The following is a 24697-nucleotide window of genomic DNA, read 5'->3' on the forward strand; positions in this document are numbered from 1 at the left end:
CAGGTGTGCACGATATGTTCCATGTCTCTCAACTAAAGAAGTGTTTGCATGTACCTGAGGAGCAGATACCGTTAGCAGAGCTTACAGTTAAGGAAGATCTCACTTATGAGAAGTTTCCGGTAAGGATTTTGGAGACTGCGGAAAGAGTTACAAGGAGCCGAGTTATAAAGATGTGTAAGGTTCAATGGAATCGATATACAGAAGATGAGGCTACTTGGGAAAGAGAAGAGGATTTGAGGAAAACATACCCGCAATTATTTGAGTAAGCATTGTCTGAATCTCTGGGACGAGATTCATTTTAAGGAGGGTAGAATTGTAACACCCTAAATTTTGCATATTTTTGAAATAGGAGAAAATGATTAATTATGCATTTTGTGGGAATTTGAATTGAGGGAAAAATAATAAATTTTATTAAATTAAAATCAAATGTAGGTTCATAATCATGTGTGTGCATTCATGGTGCTGCATAATGATTTTTGAATGGTTTGATTTGAAATCAAATTTCTACTTGATTTGAATTTTGCCTTCAAAATTGGTTTGCAAAATAGAAAAGGGAATTCTTTCTTCCTTCCTCGCTTTCGGCCTGCTTGGCCTGCTTGCCGTGGCCGTTTCCTCCTGCCGGCCCACTCGGCCTTGTTCCAGCGCTGGCCTTCTTCCCCTCTCCTCCCCGCTTGGGCCGAAGCCCAGCTGGTCGGCCTGCCTGTTCGTAGCCGCCTCACTCCCTTGCGCGCCGTATCGCATGGTCTAGCCGAGCGCCCGGCCCAGCCAGGTCGCGCTGTGCCGCGCGCCTTCCCTTCGCTCGCTAACAGCCCTAGCCCACAGGTCAGGGGCTTCTTCTCCCCCACGTCGTGTTCCAGTCGGACACCGCGCCGATGCCGCCGTGTCCAGTGCTGCCATGGTTCCCCGTGATGCCGTGACGCCCAAGAACCCCGCCCCTTAAATAGTCGCCTCCTCCGGCTCCCTATCCCATCTGTTGCAAGTTTTTTTTCGCCCACACAAGCCGCAGCCACGCCTCGCCCTAGCACCACCATGACAGTCGCCGACCACCGAGCGTCGCGCCGCCTCCGTCTCGTTAGCTCCTCTTGGGTCCGGTGAGTCCGCCGTCGCTCCCTCTACCTCCTGGGCTTTTTATTTCGTCGAACCGAGCGTTGTAGCCTCCAAGCCGCAAGCTCCAGTGAGCTCTCCAATGGCGCCGCCGTCGGCCACCCATCGCCGGTCCTGTTCCGATGTCAGTGTTTTTTTTCCACCGCCAGATCCAATCTCCGCCCTCCAGTTCTAATCCGACGGTCCCAAATCCAAGATACCCCTTCACCGCCAGTTTTTCAAAAACACCCTTACAATTACTTCAGACCTAACCCACAGTCCAAAGTGAGTTTTCAGATTCCGTTTCTTTCTTTTGAAAGCGTATTTTGGTTCGGTTAGATTGGAAATACGTTTTCAGCTATTTACTGTTTTGCCACTCAACTTGTTTTAGCTATAAAATCTCCGTTTTAACTCTGATTTAATCCGTTCAAGTTGCGTTGGGTTCGTAATTAAGTGATCTACATGTTTATGCTACTGTTAAGTAGGTTTCCAACTTTTAAAATTCGAGATTAGATTTAATCTATTATTTTACTAAAGGAAAGCTTTTTTAATTCATAACTTCTTCGTTTTAGCTCCGATTTTTGTGATCTTCGTGTCTGTGTGTTCGTAGCAAGACGTAGAATCGTTTTCCAAACTTTTCATCTTGATTTTATGCTGTTGGTGTATTGTTCTAATCTATAGCTTTTGTTTGCTTTGCATGATTACTCCTGGATGCTTGTATGTTGCTGTGGTTATCGAGTATAGACGGTGAGCAATTCGTGGGAGATCAAGGGTACGACTTTGACGAGCAGGACCAGCAAGAGTACTTTGCTCAAGGCAAGTATAGCATGGGATCATCCTTGTTTCCTATTCACTTTAATTCATTAAATTCATGTTGCATATGTCACCTTGCTAGGAATTTCCTAGAATTGAACTTTTACCTTGTCACCTACGGGTTATGCATTTGGGTAGCTTGCTAATGCTCAATTAAACCATGATCTTGTAACTTGACTAATGGTATATGCAATAAACATTAAAATATGACTTTTTAGCAACTTGGAAACAGGGGGGCTGGAGTATTTAGCTACTTTCTAAATGCTTCAGATTCCTCTCCCTAAGGACTTATCTGTAAGTGATCATCCAGGACTTATAATACAGCTGTGAGGGCTACATTGCTCTGGCTTTAGCTCAGTATGAGGACCTTTTCTAGCTTGTTAGTGGTTACCTTTATTGGCGTAAGAATGGCTTGACGAATCGGGTATAGGACAGCCTCTACTCTTATGTGTATAGCCGTGAGGGAATTGTGTCATTTGACAGGGGGTTCCTATATCTGTTTGTCGAGTGAATCTAATGGCCCTAACTTGTTAGACAAACCTTTGAAAGGCTTCATAGTGACCCCTGCCTACTCACCTTGGAAGTGTTTCGGGAGTAATTAACCTGGGCATATGGGTATCACGACTCACAGTGAAATTGTACAACCTCTGCAGAGTGTAAAACTGGTATATTAGTCGTGCTTACGGTCACGAGCGGCCTTAGAACCCTTATGGAATAGATGAACACTAAGGATTATTTGTTCATGCTATTCATTATTCATGTTTACATTTGATCATGTGTTTTGCATTGGAAATTGAAACAACTTGTTGCTACTCTTAAGCTAAAATTGTGACAACTAAAAGCTGAACGTTGTTAAACCTGTGTCAAGGCCTTTGAGCCTCATGAACCCCGTGTTACACTTGTTGAGTACGACATGTACTTACGCTTGTTTATTTTTATTATTTGGATAAAAATCCCGGATGGGTAACAGATGGCTTTGGGTATGATGATTTTCCTGAGGACTACTAGACTTGTGGTCAACCAGTCGACGTCCCTGTGAAATGGAGCTTCCGCGAGAGATCTTTTATTATTTCCGCTATATTTATGTGATAACTCTGTCTTATTCGTGATGTAATAAACACGTGTGATGATACTATTTATAATTTATCAGCTTATGTATGTGACTGATCTCTAGGCACACATAAGATTTTGCACTCCATTTTATCCTTAAAATTGGGTGTGACATCTACCGTGTCCTTTTACTGGATCCGCCCCTACTGTGTCTTGGTTTTGTTGATTTCCTCTGTAGTGATGGAGGGTTTTGGGAGGAACTAACTTGCAAATCCAGTAGAATGTCGGTACATAGTACCCCGGGTACACCACAAGGAAGGGAAAAGATCTAGTCCGACTAGAAATTCCTCACATGTAATTCTAGTAACATTGCTATCATATAATCCTACTAGGACTCTACATTGTAACCGACTAGGACTCTTGCCTCCTGGACTATATAAAGGAGGGCAAGGATCCCTAGATCGATAGAACAATAGGAACAGACCTCACGGTCTAAACCTTAAAGCACAGGGCATAATATATTATTCACTCCAGACTGGACGTAGGGGCGCCGACGTTATTCAGGTGGACCGAACCAATATAAATTATTGTCTTTGCGTTCACCATCGAGCTCTGCATACGTCGATGCCCCCCGAACAAACGTCCTGGGTAACCCCGTGACGAGTTACCGGTCACCAAACACCGACATAGATGCAATTGGATAGTTTGGTAACCTTTCCTCGTCGATTTGTGGTGCTCATAATTTCTATCTGTGTGACAGCTACTCATATAGTGATATATTATCCGTAACAGTTTAATTTGTCTATTGATTCATAATTTCATATGGTATGATAGCTCTTCTCAGGTTCTACCGCAAAACATATAATGAACTGTTCTCAGGTGTAACTACTGAGCAGGAGCCTGAATCATCGACTAATACTCTTGAGTGGGTGGCATCTCTTCTTAATGCTTTGTTCGAGATCACCAGAATTGTGCAAGGACCTAGTGTCCTGCATCCATGGATTAGTTGTTGTATTGGTCAGTTTGCTTATTTCTCTTTTTTTTTTGTTTCATTATGAATTTTTGAACTATGACTCCTTTAGTGCTATGAGCTACTACTTGAATTTTTAATTGATCATAGAACTTCTTACTGCAATGTAGGCATACTTTTGATTCCCGATTGAAGGCTCTTCTCACTTCACTTAAGTACTTGCTCTCAGGATTGAAGGCTCCTCTCACTTAAGCACCTCGCCGTGCCCTGCTGGATCTCCTCCTGGTATTGATTTTTTTCTTTCATCTCCTTGGTCCCTAATGCTGATTCTTAGAGTTACGTTTCGTTAACTCTACTTTATTTGTTTAAGACACAATTAGTTGGCCATGTCAATACTAACTGCAAACGAGTATAATATTTCTAGCTTTGTTTTCAACTTAATTTGAGCTTAGGAAAAAATAGAGCACCAGAAGTTTGATAAATTGCATATAAAATATATCCTAATTGTTTGTGTGGTTTTTGTTAAGCACATTCCTATAGATGTTGTTATGTTATTATATAAATTATATTATGCTTGAACTATCCTCTTTTCAACAAAAAATACATGGATCATGCTTCTTACTGTTACTGCATTAGCTGTGTGATATGACATTATAAGCAAGGCATTTCAGCTCTAACTAATACTCCAATGTTTGTTCTTTGAATAATATTTGTAGTGTAGGTGGTGCCATTGGCAGCATATTCACTTTTGAAGTGTAGGTTCATGGTCCAGCAATTGGATTCAGTTAGTAGAGAGGATTCAGTTAGATGCGAATTGCTTTCACCCTGTCCCATTTCTCTCGCTTCCTACTCGGTCATCTCCCCGATCTTGACGTCGGCATCAATATATTTGTTCTGCTGAATTACAGAATTAGTCAGCCACCATAAAAATGTTAATTCAGTGTTGACGTCCATTGACTTTTGTGTTATTTACCTAAATCTGATTTCCTCTCTAATTCTACACACTAATTTTTCAAGATTATCCTGGTCAACTTTTTTAAATGATCAAAGTTATCCTGAAACACGTGTAGCTATTTCAACGCACTAAATTTATAAATCATACTCACAAACTGAATTTTCAATATACAAAGCCAAACTGTACATGGCATTTATATATATCATAATATCACAAACTTGTATATAGTTCCAGATAGTAAACTTAGAGTTTTGCAGGGAACCTGAATCAACATAGATGTAGAACACTATAGGTTGCTGTTATATGCTTTCTGACAACTATTTGATTGTCATCGTCAAGTTGTTTCACCGTAAGATTACTCTTTAAAAAACAATCCAGCTCTAAAATTGTTGAGATTCAGCCATAGTCAATCATGCTAAAATATGGTCACTCATATTTTAGCTACACAAGATAATTACCGTAACTTAGTGCAGGGTCCTGATCAAAGTTGTTGAAAACATTCAGAATGGCATATAAGATGCTTAGTGTAGAAAGCAGTTGCATTTGGCTGCGTGCATGGGGTGCGCATTGGTGGTAGTGGTACTATTCCTTTTATTTGTGCTGATTCAGGCCACCGCGCGCCGCCACAAGTGGCGAGGATAAGGAAGCATTGCCTCACAGGTCGAGAGGATCCTCACAGGTGGGCAGGGTGCTGACCTGGACGTGCTTGGGTTGTTGAATTGAAGCCAAGCAGCTCAATGTTTCGGTTAGGTAGAGTGTATGTCTGAACATGGATCGTCAACCAAAATCAAACTGCCCAAATGAAACATGAACGAACAACAAGGCACTGACTGTTCTTTGCTGCTGCCTGCATTTTTGGAATGCAAAAATAAGAGCATGGTTTCATCAGGAGAGCATGGTGATTGGCTGATTGCTGTTGTTTCTATCAAGTGAAACAGATAACAGGTCTTGGTAGTGAAATGTTAGATACTCAGATCAAAACAGCTCAGCCTGTATGCAAATGACACGGCTCAGTCTCATAATATATGTTTATGCTTTTGTTCATATATGCTATAACGTGTTCTCGCTGGGAGGCCGGCGAGCACCAGTCACACATGCCGTCTCCAGCGGCCGGTGCTGCACGTCGTCTGGGGGCCGAGTCCGTTGCTGCACAATTAGCATTGCGACGTCGCGCCCGTCGCCGCCGCCGCGGCAGCTATACAACGGTTGGTACCCGTGCCGCTCTATGGCATCTCGCTTTAATGACTGTTGTTGTGTGACCTGCCTGACGCAGAGGCGGTGGCCTTCTTCGGACTGCAGCGAGTGCTTGTGGCCGGTGCCGCCGCGTTGCTCTCCTGGCCTGGAGCATGTGAGTTGCTTCTTCGAATTTACTATCGCCTTAATCTGCTTCGCCTTCTGCAGCGTTGTGCGTTTTGATGTACATAGTACATTGACCGCTCAGTGGGAGACAAGCTTGCATTTTGAATTGTTTATTTGATTAAAACTGTGCCTCTGAGTGCAATTCTGATCTGGTATAGTTGCAACAGAGGCTAACAAAGGGTGTCTGTGGTCGACAAGAAGGCCGGTGAGAAAACAAACATATTTGTCTTAAAGTAAATGAAAATCTATGTTATCCACAATTTTCTCTCCATGATTATGTTGTAGAAAAATATCAGAAAAAAACAGTCAATTCGAGGTCGCACGATGGATTGCAACACATGCACAAACATAACTGTGTTACAAAAAAGGTAATGCTCTCATATTTTATCGTTCAGCTGTTGATGCACATGTGTTTTGGTCACAGCATGATTCTACTACATCTACATTTTACCTTCTTCAATATGCCTTTTGATTTTTGAATCTTAAATTCTTAATTAGCTGGGTGATTTACCAACCAAAATGCTCTTTAATCAATCACCATATATCTCTTGAGGGAATAAACAAGAGCAGGACAGCAGAAGTAAAGTGGTTATTTAACTGCAGAATTCGTTGCCCAAATTAATGTGAGCTTATAGCTTCATCATCCCTGTCGAGTTCGAGGACGACATGCGCGCTAGGCGCTAGCGCCAGCATTTTCAGTGTCTAGGCTGAATCAATGCAGTTCACATAATATGGCAAGGGAAATTCAGTCCCTCCTGAATGACTACGACAATACATTGCAGATATGACTGATATTAAGCAGATAAACAAATTGTCAGTTTGTTTCATGGTTATTTCCCTTTCGATCAAGCATGTTCTGTTTTTTACCTTTTTTATTTTGTTTGGTGATTATAGTTCCTAATTTATCCAACTACACCATCCCTGTTTATAGTGATAAACTGAAAATTTTAAATGACAATGCAATGTCAACGTGCTTTGAATATTCAAGATCACGTGTTCAAATGATCTCTGCTATTTCTTCTGGACTATTTTAGCTTGTTGATTTCTTTCCCTTTTTTCTCTTCTGATGTTAACTGCTTTCAACAAACATGCAGGACCCTGAGACAGTGGCTTTGGCCGCCAGGTGGGAGTGCCATACCGTTAGTCAACAGAACACTTGGAATGTCCTTGGTTCTTGCCTTTATGTTGATCTCTGTTTTGCAGTGTGGCCATGTGTTGAGGTAATGTGAATGCCTAGGCAAGCCAGGCGTGGTTGTGCATTTTGAGCATCAGCGAGGATCGAATAGTATAGCAGAAAGTTGGTGTCATGCTGGTGCTTAGAATGGCACTACTATTGAGTGTTGCAGGTGGTCTATTAATTACAAGGAGGACGAAGAGCCGAAGAAGTATGAGTGGATTGGTTTAGCTCTCATGGCACTTTTGGAACAGATTGTATTTTTCCTTCATAGTAGCAAAAATATTTTATGCATATATGTTTTCTTTTGCGACTATTTGATGCATATATGTCAGCCATTGTACATGTCTTACTGTTTACTTTTATTGTCGAGAGAAGTGCCAATCTATCATTGTTTTCCATATGTACCAAAGTGTGTTGAATGGTGATAGTTGCTTGCACCAAGTCATTGGGGACTAAAGGTATTTGAGCTTTAGAAGAGAAGGCCAGAATGAAGAGGATGTTGTAGGAAACAAAAAATAAAACATGTAATTTTATACCAAGATTTGAACTTGCTTCCTTTGATTTTATTTAAATGCATATACACACAATAAGTAGGTTGCACGATACATGGTTCAACTGATCCTTTGATTCCATTGTCTAGAAAAATTGCCCCTACATTCATAATCATTGCCCTATTGTAACGCATGGGCACCACGATGAGGATGAGGTGGTCGGCGTCTGCGCTGCACGGCATGCTTGTCAAACGCCTCCGTGTGCAAGACAGCCGATGGTAGCAAGACAGATTGTGTCCGTGGTGGTCGCGCGCGCGCTGCACATGCTATCGATTCGGCTTAGGCCTCGTTTAGTTCCTCTCAAACTCCCAACTTTGGCACTATGCAAAAAGAAGATTCCCCATCACATCAAATTTGCGGTACATGCATGGAATACTAAAAGTAGACGAAATTAAAAACTAATTGCACAGTTTGGTTGTATTTTGCGAGACCAACATTTTGAGCCTAATTAGTCAACGGTTGAACAATTATTACCAAATACAAATGAAGTGCTACAGTGTTGCTACAGTACATTTTTGCCAGCTTTGCACATCTAAAGTTTGGCAACTAAACAAGGCCTTAGATCTACTAAGAGAAGTTTGTCAAGGTCATTATGACAAGATGGGAAGGCATGGCTGCCCGTTGATAACAAGAAAGATAAAGAGACATGTATGTTGAAACTGGCGGTCTCAGACAGTGTGGATGAGGTAGAGGCCTCCGCCTCTCACGCCGCACCTCCCAGCGGAGGCACGGGAAACAGGTGCGATAGATGGGCGAGTAAGGAAAAGGCACGCAAAACTAGGGTTTCATTAATTCTTGCACCAACCAACCCTTTACTGTTACAAGTGTTCCCTATTTATAGGGCTCAACTACCACTTTCACAGAGTTTATAGTAGTATCCCTCAACTGCTACAGTACATTCCTGGGATATTCCTCTACTCGTCTTCCGTCTCGGGGGTAATCTTGCCATGCCGCCATCTGGTACTGGGCCTGCATGATCAACCGGCCCATCGGGCCTCAGGACTCGGCGATGGGCTCCGCTCTGTCCGGCCTCAGGATCCGACGACGAGCCTTCGGGCCTCCGCCTCTGGGAGTACCGAAGCCGTAGGCCTCCGGCATCCCAGGATCGCCGATCTCCTGCTTGGGTCTTCGCCCCGACGGGCGGAGACCATGCTGGAGCACCCGCGCAGTCCACGAGCGTCCTCATCTGGTTCCCTGCACATACCCAAACAATGTTGGCATTTAATTAGTCTCCTGGCGGAGCGGCCTCCGCCCCCTCGGCCAGAGATGCCTGCGAGCCGGCCGGGCGGAGACCGCGCCAGGGCCACCGTCCGCAACCTGCAAGCTCAATCTAACAAATCGTTCTCTTTCCAGGATTTGGAGGCGTGGGAGCACAACCTCCGTTTTGGTAACAGGTCGGAGATGCCCTCGTAACCTGCTGACTGCGTAGGTCTCCGCCACTCGCGGTGGCCATGTTACAATAGTTACCCCCTTTTGAGACCGCGGTCCGCCCGAGCGTGTCGTGAGCTCAAAACGCCCTAAGCAAGGACGTCCGTAGGGGCAGAGACTGCGCATAGTCACGTCTCTGACCGATCCCCGCCGGTTCCCCCCTGGCCCGCTCTGGCGCGGTCGTTGGTCTTGTCAAAGTAGCCGTTTGGCTGCAAATCTAGCCGTTGTGCATCTTGCGACTTATCCGGAGATGACCGTTGTTCGGCGGGAGCCGAACCGCCCGCCCGTGGCCTATATAAGGGCGGGGTTGGTGGCGGGGTCCCCCCCCCGCATGTCGACGAAATATGGTCGGCAGTCTACCTAGGGGTATGCCCAAGGTAGTAGATTATCGGCAGACAGATGCGCAAGCCCCAAACAAGACGGTGACGCAAGACAGACACGAGGTTTTATCCAGGTTCGGCCGCCAAGAAGGCGTAATACCTACGTCCTGCGTCTGATTTGTATTGCTGTATGTCAATGAGAGATATTTTTTAGAGGGGTCCCCTGCCCGCCTTATATAGTCCGGGGGGCAGGGTTACAGATCTGGAAACTAATCCTAGTCAGTTACAACTGCCATATCTGGCCGGATAAGGATTCCTATTCTAACCGACCAGGATCCTGCTTGGTTGCCAAATCCGTCTTGATTCCTTGTGCGGGACTCCGATCAGGTTAACTGGGCCGCACGTCATCTTTCGGGTGGACTGAACCCACCGATCCGGGCCAGCCCAAGCTTAGCCGTAAGGGTATAGGGGTTAATACCCCCACAGCTAGTCCCCGAGCATCATGTATTATGCTGCGACACGCCTTTTGAACCTTCTCCGACAAACGAGGCTTGAATTCTTGACGCCTCCGACCACCATCATCACCGGAGAAGTAGGTTGTCCGAAGAATGTATGGTGCTCTTAAGAAAAAAGAAAAAGATATCTGTCCCAGGAAGTGTGCCCACTTGTATTTCTGATAAGAAATGTAAGTGCACCTTGAAGCGTAGCATCTTTGATCATCAGAAGCGTAGGGGTCGAAAAACAAACACATTCACCGCAAGGTGAAGTGTGCCCACTTAGTCCCCGAGCCTGGTAGTAGGTGACATAGGCACGTGGTGCCAGGGTCTAAAAGAATTCCCAGTTATGTTGAGTACCCAATCGTCGTACAGGCGATACGAGATGCACCGGCAGGTGCATCGTACCGATGTAGTCCCCGAGCTTGCTGGAAGGCGAGGGATGAGCCTTGTAGCAAGGTCTAAAAGAAAAGTCTCTTAACTGTATGTGAGTACAACTCACATGTAGCCAACGAGAACCACTATTCTAGCAGTGGTCGGGGCAGTCCCCGAGCATACCAATAATCCTCATAATCATTCAAACACAGGGGTCAATTTAAACAAACACATTCACCGCAAGGTGAAGTGTGCCCACTTAGTCCCCGAGCTTGCTGGAAGGCAAAGTATGAGCCTTGTAGCAAGGTCTAAAGAAAAATCTCTTAACTGTATGTGAGTACAGATCACATGTAGCCAAGGAGAACCATTATGCGAGCAGTGGTCGGGGCAGACCCCGAACGCGGCCGTGGTCGTAGCGATCCCCGAGCACAAAAGTGGCCTGGGCAGTCCCCGAGCACATTAGTGGTCTAGGCAGTCCCCGAGCACTTTAGTGGTCTGGGCAGTCCCCGAGCACATTAGTGGTCTGGGCAGTCCCCGAGCACTTGAGTGGTCTGGGCAGTCCCCGAGCACTTTAGTGGTCAAGGCAAATCCACGATCACTTGCGCTGCTTGTACCATTATTTTGTGTACTTCTTTCTATTCTCTGCCAAGTCCAGTCTGACACATCTGGTCAAAAAAGTAAATAGGTATAGTACGTCATTCTGTCTTCTCTTTCTGTGTGTTTTTTTTTTTTTTTTTTTGCAAACAGTCGTTTGACACCTGTATTGAGGTGTGTCAGTGTGGGCCCCCTTACACCATCAACGAAGAGGCGCGTACACTGTTAACGAAGGAGTGCGTTTATTGGCGCAGATTTCGAGGTTGTGTGAACAACCGTCTGCGGCGCGTGCGCACGACTCCCAATATTCTCGGGCGGACGAAACGACGGTGATCTTTGTTTTATATAATGCAGATCTGGTAAGTTACTCATACCATTCCCCATTGTCATCCGCCGCCGCAACCTTCTTCCTCCTCCTGCCGAACCCTATTCCCCAAAAATCATCACCAATCCCCTCGGTCTCCCGCTCCCACCCACTTCGTAAGCACGAACTAATGGCGAAGAGAGACGCCCAGAAGAAAGGCGGGGTCATGGCGAAGGAATGGTGGAAGTCGCGGAGCAACGAGCAGACCATCGAGGACCTCGTCGCCATGGGAGTGCTCCACAACAAGGCACTTGCGGGATGGCGTGCACCGGAAGGAGAAAGCTTCCCCGATCCACAACCAGGTGAGATTGTGGTCTTTGAAGATTTCTTCAAAAGGGGTTTTGGGATTCCAGTGCACCCTTTCCTTCAGGGTCTCTGTTTGTACTACGAGATTGGGATTTGCAATCTGCATCCCAACTCGATTCTTCTTGTCTCCACCTTCATCCATCTCTGCGAGGCTTATGGCGGCTTCCAGCCCCATTTCGACCTCTTTCGCCACCTATTCTGTCTTCGGAAGAAAGGGAGCGGTGGCTCGAAGATCGCCGGAGGCGTTTACCTGAACCTGCGCGACGGCATGAAGGCTCAATACCTACACTGCCCCTGGAACACCTCGTTGGACGAGTGGTACAAGAAGTGGTTCTACATCCGTGAAGAGCCGAACACCATCACTTTGTGCGATGTGGGCTTGATTCCAGAGAAGAAAGGCAGCTGGTCGGAGAGGCCCGAGAACTTGGAGCAGATCGCCGAACTGCTCGGGATGATCCCCTGGGGAAGGCTTGATGGCCCGAGTGTTGTCGGCAACTTCATCAGTCGAAGAATTCAGCCTTGCCAGAAAAGGATTCACCCTGGCTTCGAGTACCAAGGAGGCGCTGATCCGACGAGGACCAGAAAGGAGCCGCTCGACAAGATGGAGATCAAGGCCAGGATTGGAGAGCTATTCAACCTGGCCGATCCCAATTATGTTGCACTGAACGCCATTGAACACGCCTTCAAGCTGGCTCGCCCTCCCCCAAAGGTAAATGACGCCTCCTTTTAACTGTAAAGTCATGTTGTATCAAGGAAATAACTGTCTTTTCCTTCATTTTGTGTCTCAGTACGATGGCCGTGACCGGGCAGGAGTGTTTGTGTCGCCTCCCCCCGGTGTAGAGTGGCCGCAAGCTACTGGGCCAACCGCCCAGACCAGCGCCAGGACCGACGGAGTTCACTGGGCTGTACTCGAGACCGTAGAGGACGCCTCGACCAGAGCCGCCGGCAAGCGTCCGGCTGCCAGCAAACGTCGCCAAGCCATCATCTCCCAGTCGGACGATGAAGCAGAGGATGCGAACATCTTCCGGCTCGTCCCCCGAAAGAGGAGAAGGCAGGTGGGGCCGTCGGAGCAGGGTGGCTCCTCTGTGCCTGCAGTGGTCACAGCACCGACCACAGCAACACAGAGCACAGACGAAGAGAACATGCCGCTTCATCCTCCGACGCCCGTACTGGAGGTTGGACAAGTCCCGGTGGAAACTGCCGAGCAAGCAGAGCAGGGGCGGTCGAGGAGGCGTTCCTTCGCCACATCCTTCCGCAAGTCAAAACTGTAAGTATATATATTTTTGATGTAAGCTTTGCATTTTGCAGTGGATGCTATTGTCTTCTGAATTTGTCTCTGAATGTATTAGATCTGCGTCCACCGAAAGCCCCGACCAGCTAGCTGGGTGCAGAACGTCCCCTCCAAAAACGGCGGGACAAACTGCTCAGCAACCGGCCGCGGAGGAGCCCATGGCAGGGACTCTGCCTGGGGCTCAGCAGGCGGACGACCAGACGCCAGTCCCCGAGCAGAATACAAGTGCTCCGAGCACAAACCCTGATGAGGCGGATACCACAGCGTCACGGGAGCTGGATCTAGCCGAGGAGCAGCAGCCAGAAGTTGCCCGAAACAAGGGTGCCAACGCGATGGCTCGTGGGAAAGCCGTGATGGTCGTGGAGTCTGCAAACTCCGGACCACCGCCTCCTCCCGAACTGGAGGCTGAAGAGGATGAAGTGGAAGAAGTCCTGGGCCGTCCCCAAGATAGACGACAACATGTATATGTGTCGCGCTATCGGAACGACGAATGGGTCATGCACGAGGAGATCCCAGAGGCCGAAGAAACCTTAAGAGTTGAACGAGCGGCCAAACGCCTGGTGACTGAAGTCCAGGTATATTTGGCTTTAATCCTTAAACTTGTTGTGTAGTCGAACTATCTGACGTAGCTTGTCTATATGCAGGACGTGATGAAAACTGCAAGGTACCGAAAAAGGTGCTTCGACCAGATAGAAGTAGTCATGAAGACCAATAAGGAGCTGACGGCTGAAGTGGAACGCCTACGGCGCCAACTTGAAGCCACCGACCAGGAGAGGACAAATCAAGAAGCACAGAACCAGAACCTGGTCGGGCAGCTCAAAAACACAGAGCAGGAGAAAACAGGTAAGTATTCACCGTATCATAGCAAGTGCAGGACTTGCGTTATTTTGTTCTTGACAGCAATAGCTGTAATGCAGGTTTAGAAGCTGAAGTGACCCGCCTCCAGGGGGAGAACAGACGCGCGCTTGCAGAATGTGGTCGCCTGAAGGAGGACAACGAGAAACTGGCACGCCGCCAGTCGGAACTCCAAGACCACACTAACAAAATGAAGGACGACCTGAAAAGTAAGCACTCCAGACCACCTTTTTCGTTCAATTGCCCACATTGCCTTGTCGTGTCATCATGTTTGATGTATTGTACTGTTTTCAGTTTTAAAAGTCAATGCCAAGAGGCACCTTGAGGCCGTGATCAAGGAGCGTGACGACTGGAAAGCACAATGCCTTAAGGCCGCCGAGGAGCGGGACACGTGGAGCAAGCGGTGCCAAGAAATGGCGACTGGCATTGTGCCCGTCCTCGACCTTATCGACCCGGCGCTCACAGAGGAAGAGCTAAGGACGCCTCAGCTCGGACTGGTCGAGAGATGCAAGCAAGCATGGGGATGGTTCCAAGACTTCGTGAAGGAGGCGGGTGAGTACACGGGTGCCCATGTGCTAAGCATGGTTCGTGCTCACTACCCCCTGATCGATCTCCAACGCTTGGAGGCTGGGTACCCGAAGGAGATAGACCCAGACCAGGCCGAAGAGCTTCGGACTACCCAGCTGGACTTGTCGTCAAAGATAATCGGCGATATTAACCTGTGCGGAGGTGGGACAGCACCTGTGCAGGGTATGCCATCGACAAGCCAGCTGGAAATGCCATCAGCTACAAGCCAACCAACAGAGCCTGCGGTCTCGACCAGCCAGGCACCGGTGAGGCCATCCCCTTCAGCTTGACTAGCTCCAGAGTCCCGGAGACTCGAGTAGGGTATCAGAGGCGGCGAGCAGTAAATGCCATGCGCCCCGACCAGCCAATGTAATAGGCTTAGAGCTTTAGAAGGGGGACATAGTTGTGTTATTGTAAACTTGGGCCTTTTCAGGCAAGCTTGTAATAACGTAACTGTATATCATTATAAGCTTGTTTGTTTTATACAAAACGTACTTTAAGCTTGAAATTTTGTGTTGGTGTAACTAAGTGGGAACGTGTTAACGTTCTGTTTAGTTGTACCGTTTTGCTTCGACACGTCATCCTGAAAAGTTTGTGCGGCCCTAGTCTGGCATGTGGTCGGAGTATGAGGTACTATGACCTGTGCACACGTGAACGCAGACAAGCCAAACCAGGGGGGACCTGCCGATCACCCGCAACGTAGAGAGCGGATCCCGTGCACGTGTTGGGAGAAACCGGAGACAGGGCCTGCTCCGAAAACCGTAGAAGGAGTGGTGGTCGGCTTGTACTGGCTTAAGTTACAATAACCATAAAATTTGGAGTGACACATTAGAGTGGTCGGAGAAATCATAGTTGCTTTAGTAAAGTAAATCGAAAACACAAGTAGAGTACATATCTCAGTAGTTAAGCATAGAAGCGTCTAAGCTTGTCGATGTGCCATGAGTTCGGTACGTCCGTGCCGTCTAGATGAGCTAACCTGTAAGACGTTGGACGTGTGACTTCCTTAATCATGAAGGGTCCCTCCCATGGGGATGCGAGTTTGTGGACACCAGCCTGGTTCGTCTTCCACTTCAAGACTAAGTCCCCGACCACGAAGAAACGTTCTTTAACGTTCTTGTTGTAGTACCTGCGCAAAACAGCAAGGTACTTGGCCGTGCGTACGCAAGAATCAAGCCTTTTCTCTTCTGCGCTGTTGACTTCTAGCTCCCGTACTTCGTCGACCTTGCCTTCGTCGAAGTTCTCTACCCGTGCTGATCGGAAAGCTATATCTGGTGGGAGGACCGCTTCGGCGCCGTAAACCATAAAGTACGGTGAGACGCCAGTGTTACGACTGGGCTGAGTTCGGAGGCCCCAGACAACGGCTGGTAACTCCTTGAGCCATCTTCCAGGAGCTTTATCATTTTCTCTGTACATCCTCTTTTTCAATGCGTCCAAGATCATGCCATTCGCCCGCTCGACTTGTCCATTAGCTCTAGGATGCGCCACCGAGACGTATTTTACAACTATGCTCCTTTCATCGCAGAAGTCCCAAAAAGCGTTCCCGGTGAACTGAGTACCCAGATCAGTAATGATGCTGTTGGGGATGCCGAAACGGTGGATGACCTGGTCGAGGAATGTGACGGCTTTTTCTGAGGATGCCTGTACCAGAGGCATGTATTCTATCCACTTAGAAAACTTATCAATTAGCACGAAGACGCATGTGAATTTCCCAGGAGCTGGTTTGAAAGGCCCGATCATGTCCAGTCCCCAGCATGCGAAGGGCCAAGAGGCTGGAATCGTCTGGATCTCATGTGCCGGTACATGTATTCTCTTGGAGAAGAACTGACAGCCTTCACAGCGGCGGACTAGCTTCTCTGCGTCGGCCACTGCTGACGGCCAATAGAACCCTGCTCGGAAAGCCTTACCGACCAGTGTTCTTGAGGCCGCGTGGTTGCCGCAGGAGCCAGAGTGAATTTGGTCTAGGAGATGCTTGCCTTCCTCCTGGGTTATGCACTTCATCAAGATTTCCTCCTTAGCGTTTTTGCGCCATAACTTGCCGTCGACGAGCAGATACTGCTTACTACGACGCATCAGGCGTTCATTTTCTGTTCGATCGATATAACCGCTACCGTCTGTTAAGTACTTGATGAAAGGTGTTCTCCAGTCTGGCTCATGAGTGGTCGGAAGCGGCTCGGTTGTGCTCGGCGCCGGAACCGTAGCCACTAATTGCTGGTCTGAGACTTTGTCGGTCGTTGAATCTTCGTCTTCAATGGAGGGCGTGAGCAGGTCTTGGACGAATACGCCATGTGGGATTTTGGCTCGGGATGATCCTAACTTTGACAACGCATCCGCTGCCTGGTTCTTGTCCCGGACCACGTGTATGTACTCGATGCCATAGAACCTGCCTTCCAGCTTTCTTATCGATTTGCAATATGCGTCCATCTTTTCACTGGTCGTGTCCCAGTCCTTGTTGAGTTGGTTGATGACCAAAGCCGAATCTCCGTAAACATAGAGACGTTTAACTCCAAGCTCAACCGCAATGCGTAGACCATGCAAGCATGCTTCATACTCGGCGGCATTATTAGATGCTGGGAAATAAATCCTGAGGACGTACCGGAGCTGCTCCTTGGATGGTGATATGAAAAGAATTCCTGCTCCCGCACCATCAATGTTGAGAGAACCGTCAAAATACATCGTCCAATATTCGTCGGATCCCGGAGAAGCAGGCGTGCTTAAGTCTGTCCACTCGACGATGAAATCGACGAGTGCCTGAGACTTGATTGTAGTACGGCTTGCAAATTCCAATGAAAAGGGGCATAGCTCCATTGCCCATTTGACGATGCGCCCGTTCGCATCCTTATTGCGAATGATGTCCCCCAAAGGATACTCGGTCATGACCACCACACGATATCCGTCGAAGTAATGCCTCAACTTTCGGGATGTTATCAGTATGGCGTAGAGCAGTTTCTGAATCTGTGGGTACCTGGTCTTGGATTCGTTGAGTACCTCACTAATGAAATAGATTGGCCGCTGTACCTTGTAGGCGTGGCCCGGCTCGTCACGCTCGACCACCAATGTAGTGGAAACCACCCGATCGGTTGCCGCGATGTAAAGTAGGAGAGTTTCGTCTTCTCTGGGAGCAGTAAGTACCGGAGGTGACGTGAGGTATTGCTTCAGCTGCATGAAGGCAGCGTCTGCTTCCTCCGACCACTCGAACTTCTCGGACGCTTTGAGCAGTTTGAAGAACGGTAGTCCTTTTTCTCCTAATCTTGATATGAAACGGCTTAGAGCAGCCATGCAGCCGGTGAGCTTCTGGACATCCTTCACCTTTTTTGGGGGCTTCATGTCTAAGACAGCTTTGACTTTCTCCGGGTTAGGGCGTATGCCGTCGTAACTGACGACGTTGCCGAGCAGTATGCCAGACGGGACACCAAAGATGCACTTCTTTGGGTTTAATTTCCATTGGAACGTATTAAGGGCTGCGAAGGTGCGTTCCAGATTGTCAACAAGGGTATGTGCTTCCTTGGTTTTGACAACTACATCGTCGACGTAAGCCTCGACGAGGCCGTCTTTTATCTCATCGTTGAGGCAGGCCTGTATAGCGCGTTGGTAGGTAGCACCGGCGTTTTTGAGCCCGAATGACATAGTCGTGTAGCAGTAGGCGCCGAAAGGCGTGATGAAAGATGTCTTGATCTGGTCGTCCTTTTTGAGAGCGATCTGGTGATAACCAGAGTAGCAATCAAGAAAGGAAAGCAGCTCGCAACCGGCGGTTGAATCTACGACCTCGTCTATGCGAGGCAAACCAAAGGGGTCCTTAGGGCAGTGTTTGTTGAGATCAGTGTAATCAACGCACATTCTCCATTCATTATTCTTTTTGCGTACAAGAACCGGGTTGGCTAACCATTCCGGATGATACACTTCTTTGATAAATCCGGCTGCCAAAAGCCGTGTAACTTCTACCCTAATCGCCTCCTTTTTGTCGCGAGCGAACCGTCGTAGCTTCTGCTTGATTGGTTTGGCTTTGCTGTTGACATTCAAGGAGTGCTCAATCAAGTCCCGAGGTACACCGGGCATGTCGGAAGGTTTCCATGCAAACACATCCACGTTGCCCCTCAAGAACCTGACGAGCGCGTCTTCCTATTTGGGATCCAGGTCGGCCCCGATGAGGGCCGTTTTGCTGGGATCGCCCTCGACCAGCTGGATCGTCTTGTGCTCCTTGCACCTGATGTTCTTGCGCGGAGCCTCGAGCTCTGGGATCTCCAAGTGGTCGGCCGTGGTCTTCTTAGCGTTGAGCATGGTCTCGGCCATGCGAATAGAGAGGTCGTGGGCCTCTGCTATTTTGAAGCTGTCGTCCTCGCAGGTATAAGCTGCGTATACGTTGCCCCTGAGGGTCAAAACTCCTTTCTCAGTAGGCATCTTGAGCACCAGATACCTGTAATGAGGTATGGCCATGAACTTGGTGAGCGACGGTCGACCAAGAATGGCATGGTAGGTGCCGTCGAAATCAGCGACCACGAAGTTAACGTAGTCGGTGCGGAAGTGGTCCGGAGTCCCAAACTGCACAGGTAGCGTGATCTGCCCGAGAGGTGTGGAGCTCTGTCCGGGGAGAACGCCCCAGAACTGTGCCTCGTATGGCTTCAGGTCCGCCTGGGCTATTTTCAGAGCGGGCAGGCTGTTCTTGAACAGTATATCAATGGAGCTGCCACCGTCGATCAGTACCCTGTCGAACTGAACCTTGTTGATACAAGGATCGAGGACCAGGGGAAAACGCCCTGGTTCGGGTATGGCGGCCCATTGGTCCTTCCTGCTGAAATAGATTTCACGGTGAGACCACGGAGGAAGCCGCGGATCGGTAAGAAGGTTGTCGTTCTTTGCCACGTTCAAGCAGGCGCGGGCGAGCAGCTTGCGTTCTCGTTTGGTCTCAATGGACACCTTGCCGCCGATGATGGTGTGCACGCGATCCGTCGGCTTGACGTATTTATGACGAGGATCTGCATCGTCGTCGTCGTTGTCCTCGTTGCGCTGTTCCCTCACGTCAGTAGGCTTGTCGGACATATCCGGAGCCTGTTGGCGCGTGTAGATAGTCTTGAGGACGCGACAATTCTCCATGGTATGGTTCGACTTGGGATGGAGCTGGCAGGGGCCCTTCAATGCCTTGGCGTAATCGTCCTCGTAGTTACGACGTCCTCCGCCCTTTTTCACAGTATTGACCTCGCCATCGTCTTCCCGAGCACGCTTGCTTCTGTAATCGTCACGGCGGTTGCGCCGCTGATTACGTTGATCACGGTGGTCGCGGGAGTCGTTGCGCTGGTTGCGGCGGTCAAAATTGTCGTTCCGACCACGGTTGCCGCGGTAATCATCACGGCGTGGGGGGTGGTCGGAGCGTGGGACCCTTGCTTCTTCTTCAACGATTATCTTTTTAGCGTCGTCAGCGTCCGCGTATTTCTTAGCGGTGGCCAAGAGCGCTGTGACTGACTCAGGTCTTTTCCGGAGGAGCTTGTCTCTTAGGGCGTCGTGGAAGCGGAGGCCGGTGACGAAAGCTTCGATTGCTTCGTTGTCGGATATTGACGGGACCTTGATGCGCATCTCCGAGAAACGCCGAACGTACTCGCGCAGCGGTTCGTCTTTCCGATCTCGGATCCGTTGCAGATCGTACTTGTTGCCGGGTTGTTCACAAGTAGCGATGAAATTGTCGATGAAGGCCTGCTTGAGTTCCTGCCAAGAGTCAAAAGAGTTTGCCGGCAAGCTAACTAGCCATTGGTGACCTGCATGACCAACGGCGACTGGGAAGTAGTTAGACATAACGTGCTCGTCAGCCATGGCTGATCGGCACGCGGTTTCATAGAGCATGACCCATAATTCGGGGTTTTCTTTGCCGTCGTACTTCTGAAGCTTCTCGAGCTTGAAGTTCTTTGGCCATATGACTTGGCGCAGGTGTGGAGTGAACTGCTTCAGGCCCGGCGGACCGTGGACGGTGTCGTACTCCATACGGCGATAGCTTTCATGGGATGCACGATCGTCAGCTCTCTGGTTGATGCGAGCACGCAAATCGCGTCCACCGAGGTAATGGCGGAGATCGTTATTGCCATCGCGGCGATCTCGATTGCCACCTGGATTAGCGTTGCGACCGTGGTTATCACGGCGATTGTCGCGGTTATCTCGGCGGTTGTCGCCTCGAACGTCGTGGCGGTTATCCTCCCGGCGGCGGTTGTCGTCCCGACCACCATCACGACCACCGTTCCCGCCTTGACGGTTGTCCGATGGGTCGTTATTGCGCGAGCCACGTAGGTTGAGTGGCTGTGAGCGACTTGAGTATTGGCGGCTGTGGCTTGATTCGACAGAAACGGATGGAGCCCGGGCTTGGTTCATCTCTACGGTCTGAGCCATAGCAGCCGTCAGATAAGCTTGTATGTCATCACGGATTCCTTGAGTCTCGGGAGTGTTGGGCAGCCGCTGCATCGTCGCCATGGCGACGGCTACGTTGGCGCTTGGGGTCTTGAAGACTTGTTTATCCCCCACCCTGTCGAAAGCATTGTTGAGGTCGCGCGGTTGGACCCTTATGCGTCGTGCCTCCTGGTCTGCTTCAGCTTCGATTTGCCGGCGATTAAACCGGTCAATATTGCGTGCTTCGCGTGCAGTCTTTTCTTGTTCTGTTTCGCCAACTGCTGGCGGCTCGTCGTTGCTGACAACATGGATCAAATCCCCTCGTCTTGGCGGAAAAGACGGAAATTGGGGGAAACCCGGGGCGTGGTCTGGTAGATCCAGATCGTATTGGGCGCCTTCATCTTCGTGACGCTGAAGCTCGGTGTGGACAGATGCGTTGGACGCGATGCCGGATGAGGAGCTGGAGTCACCTTCTCGGACTGTGTGGACGGATCCTTCCCGATAATCTTCGATCCGGACCATGTTGACGATGTTGCATGGCTTCGGCCGAGATCGGTGTACAGGACACAGATCCGAGCGGTGTCGCAGGTTGTACGTGTAGCTGGAGGCAGCGTTTTGCAGGCCGTAGGGCTGGACCTGGTGGTTCTCCGTCGAGGCTTCGTACTCGCAGAGTCGGAGACCCGTCGCAAAGGCTGGCTGGCGACGAGCGGAGCGCCCCTCAGGAGTAGATACGACCACAAGATCTGTTCCGAGTCGTGCAGGACGACTGGTCCGAGCTGGTCGGATAGATCTGTTGTGGGGAGATGTTACCTGCTCATTAGGTTGGCTTTGAATCGTACTTACCAGAGCTAGGGTTTCAGCGAGTTTGGTGCCGACCCGATCGATGGAGTCGAGCAAGTCGGTGTCGTCGATCTGCTTTCCTCTGTAGCGGGGAAGCAGACGACGGGTTGTCGGCGTGGCTGTAAGCGTGGTCGGAGCCATATCCATCGTGGTCGGAGCCACGTTCGTCGTGGTCGGAGCCGTGTTCACCGTGGTCGGAATCGTGTTCACCGTGGTCGGAGCCGTAGCCGATGCAGGTGAAGTAGTCGTCGGCGCGGGTTGAATCCACGCCTCCTCCGCGGTCATGGTGATGGAGACGTCGGGGCCGGTGGTCCAGGTGATCTGGCCAACGGTGAACGTGAGGCCGTTGGGCGTAGCCATGGAGCCGGAGACGATGACCATCTTGTTTGCTTGACGAGCAGTACGCACACCCCCTACCTGGCGCGCCACTGTCGACGAAATATGGTCGGCAGTCTACCTAGGGGTATGCCCAAGGTAGTAGATTATCGGCAGACAGATGCGCAAGCCCCAAACAAGACGGTGACGCAAGACAGACACGAGGTTTTATCCAGGTTCGGCCGCCAAGAAGGCGTAATACCTACGTCCTGCGTCTGATTTGTATTGCTGTATGTCAATGAGAGATATTTTTTAGAGGGGTCCCCTGCCCGCCTTATATAGTCCGGGGGGCAGGGTTACAGATCTGGAAACTAATCCTAGTCAGTTACAACTGCCATATCTGGCCGGATAAGGATTCCTATTCTAACCGACCAGGATCCTGCTTGGTTGCCAAATCCGTCTTGATTCCTTGTGCGGGACTCCGATCAGGTTAACTGGGCCGCACGTCATCTTTCGGGTGGACTGAACCCACCGATCCGGGCCAGCCCAAGCTTAGCCGTAAGGGTATAGGGGTTAATACCCCCACACCGCACGACTCATTCGCTTTTCTTGCAGCGCCAGAACTCGCTCTCTGCTTTCTTTGCTTTCGCCTGAGGTGCCTTCGCGTGTTCCTTCTTTCCGCTTGCGCCTTCCTCACAGGTCTCCGCCGCGGTGGCTTTCTTTTCCACCTTCGCCCATACTCGCCAGCCCGCCTTCTTCGGACCCTATCGCCACCTTCTTGGTGTTAGGGCAGGCGGCTGGGGTGCTCGCTTTGAGGAGTGCATGCTTGCCTCCGCCTCCGCGTTGGAATTTGAGAAGTTGCTGGAGGAGGATTTGGGGAGTGTCTCTGTGTCCGTCAGAGACCTGATCGCTGTGGATTCCGGAGTCATGGCGATAAAGTCATGGGATTTTGGCCCCTCCTCCATTACTGAGGAGGCGGTCGCGGAGATGCTGAAGGAATCGTATTTTCCTTCTTCGAGGGTAAAAATCCCTCCGCTCGGCCAGACCGTTCCGGAGCTAGAGGAGGGATATGCGGTGGTGTTCCGGGACTTCTTCACCTACGGCCTCCACCTTCCTTACGTCCCCTTCCTCCGCCGGGTGTTGGAGACTTTCAACGTCCAGCTCCATCATCTGACTCCTACGGCCTTCCTCACGCTCAGCAAATTCTGCTGGGCGTGTCTCTCTTATGGCGCCGAGCCAGATGTGGACACCTTCTGCGCTTACTACGAGCTACAGAAGTAGCCAAAGAAGAAGAAGGAGATGCAGGAAGGCAAAGAGGTGGAGGTGATCTACCAGTATGGTAGTTGCACCTTCATGTCGAAGAGGAACCAAGGCGTAGATCGCCTGGAGATTTCATTCTGCCAGAAAGGCAAATGGGACCGCGGCTGGCTTGAGCAGTGGTTCTACGTGAAGACCTACAGGGTCTGTGGCACCATCGAGGATGGTGCGGAGGTCCGGGAATATCCACTGACCTCAAGGATGGAGGTGGTGGCGCCGCATACGCACGTGGAGCCGCCGGAGGCGGTGTCTCCGGCGAGGGAAGCCTGTGAACGGGCCTTTGCATTGGCGTGCCGTTACTCCAGGGGCCACGATCTGGTGGAGGAGATAATGGCCTCCAACTATTGGCCCCTGAGCAAAGACAATCCACCCTTTCAGCTGCCGGTTCCCATTTTTGGGCCGGAGGCTGGGATTCCGTTCCCCCGCTTTGGCCAGTCTTTGGGGGAGGGGGTGACAGAGGACGGCTTTGTCTCCGAGGTTGAGGAAGCCACCATCGGGTTGGTCGACAAAATTTCCGAGCGTGAGTACACATCTCGAAGAGCCATGGCTGGCACCATGCCGCTGCTCAATCGAGTTTTTGAGGAGCTCGGGATCATCTACTGGGAGCGCGAGGTTCCCGAGGAGGTCCTGGCTTCAATTGAAAAGAAGAAGAAGAAGACCTCCGTGAAGAACGTTACGGCAGAGGCCGAGTCCAAGAAGAGGAAGGGCACCATTGTTGCATGGGCGCCTCCGAAAAAGAAGAAGAAGGTCGGCACTCTGGTGATTGCGCTAGCCGCGTCTTCGTCCGGTAGTGCGGGCGTTGCCTCCGTCGGCAGTGAAGACGGCCAGAGCTCTTCCGTCTCATCGAAGCACGTGTGGGTCACAGGCGGCGGAGATAGCGGCTCTCCTGGTGCTTCGGTGCGCCCTTTGCGTGGCGCTGTGAGCGGTGCAGGGCGGCTAGAGGTCAGCGCTGCTCCGGCGCGTTCCTCGCACGGTGTCACAAGTGGCGCCGAACAGCCGGAGGCCAGCGCTGTGAATCCTATGCCCGACATTTTTGGCGGGATGTCCTCAAGTTCTGAAGAGGGCGCGGAGGTCGGCCTGCGGCATGCTCCTCCTGCTCCCGCCATTGCTTTGCCTCCCCCCGCGCCAGAGGCCGTCGATGGGCAGCCGGAGGCCATGCTTGAAGAGCAGGCCCCGGCGGCTCGGTCTTCTTCGAGCCCTCGGCCTTCTGGTCCTTCGCCGCATGATAGGGCAGAGATTTCTGCCCAGGGGGCTCAGCAGGCGGCCCACCCTAGGCTTTTTATGAGTAAGTTGGTTTGGCGCACACTTTT

General features: G+C 50.1%; 1 protein-coding gene across 1 annotated transcript; it reads left to right on the forward strand.

Annotated features, from left to right (window-relative positions):
- Nucleotides 1-13479: 13479 nt before the first annotated feature.
- LOC136502706 (uncharacterized) lies at nt 13480-14892 on the forward strand. The gene is made up of 4 exons (XM_066497945.1): nt 13480-13705; nt 13775-13973; nt 14048-14194; nt 14280-14892. Exons 1-4 carry the CDS (start codon nt 13484-13486, stop codon nt 14840-14842), a joined length of 1131 nt encoding a protein of 376 aa, XP_066354042.1. The 5' UTR covers nt 13480-13483; the 3' UTR covers nt 14843-14892.
- The last annotated feature ends 9805 nt before the right edge of the window (nt 14893-24697 follow it).

Source organism: Miscanthus floridulus, chromosome 14 (genome assembly GCF_019320115.1).
Source record: "Miscanthus floridulus cultivar M001 chromosome 14, ASM1932011v1, whole genome shotgun sequence".
Lineage (NCBI taxonomy): Eukaryota > Viridiplantae > Streptophyta > Magnoliopsida > Poales > Poaceae > Miscanthus > Miscanthus floridulus.

Excerpts from the sequence above, each read along its gene's own strand:
- LOC136502706 (XM_066497945.1), top strand. The coding sequence starts at position 13,484 with ATGGTCGTGGAGTCTGCAAACTCCGGACCACCGCCTCCTCCCGAACTG. Across the intron at positions 13,974-14,047 it reads CACAGAGCAGGAGAAAACAG|GTTTAGAAGCTGAAGTGACC; the intron begins GTAAGTATTCAC and ends GCTGTAATGCAG. Across the intron at positions 14,195-14,279 it reads AATGAAGGACGACCTGAAAA|TTTTAAAAGTCAATGCCAAG; the intron begins GTAAGCACTCCA and ends TACTGTTTTCAG.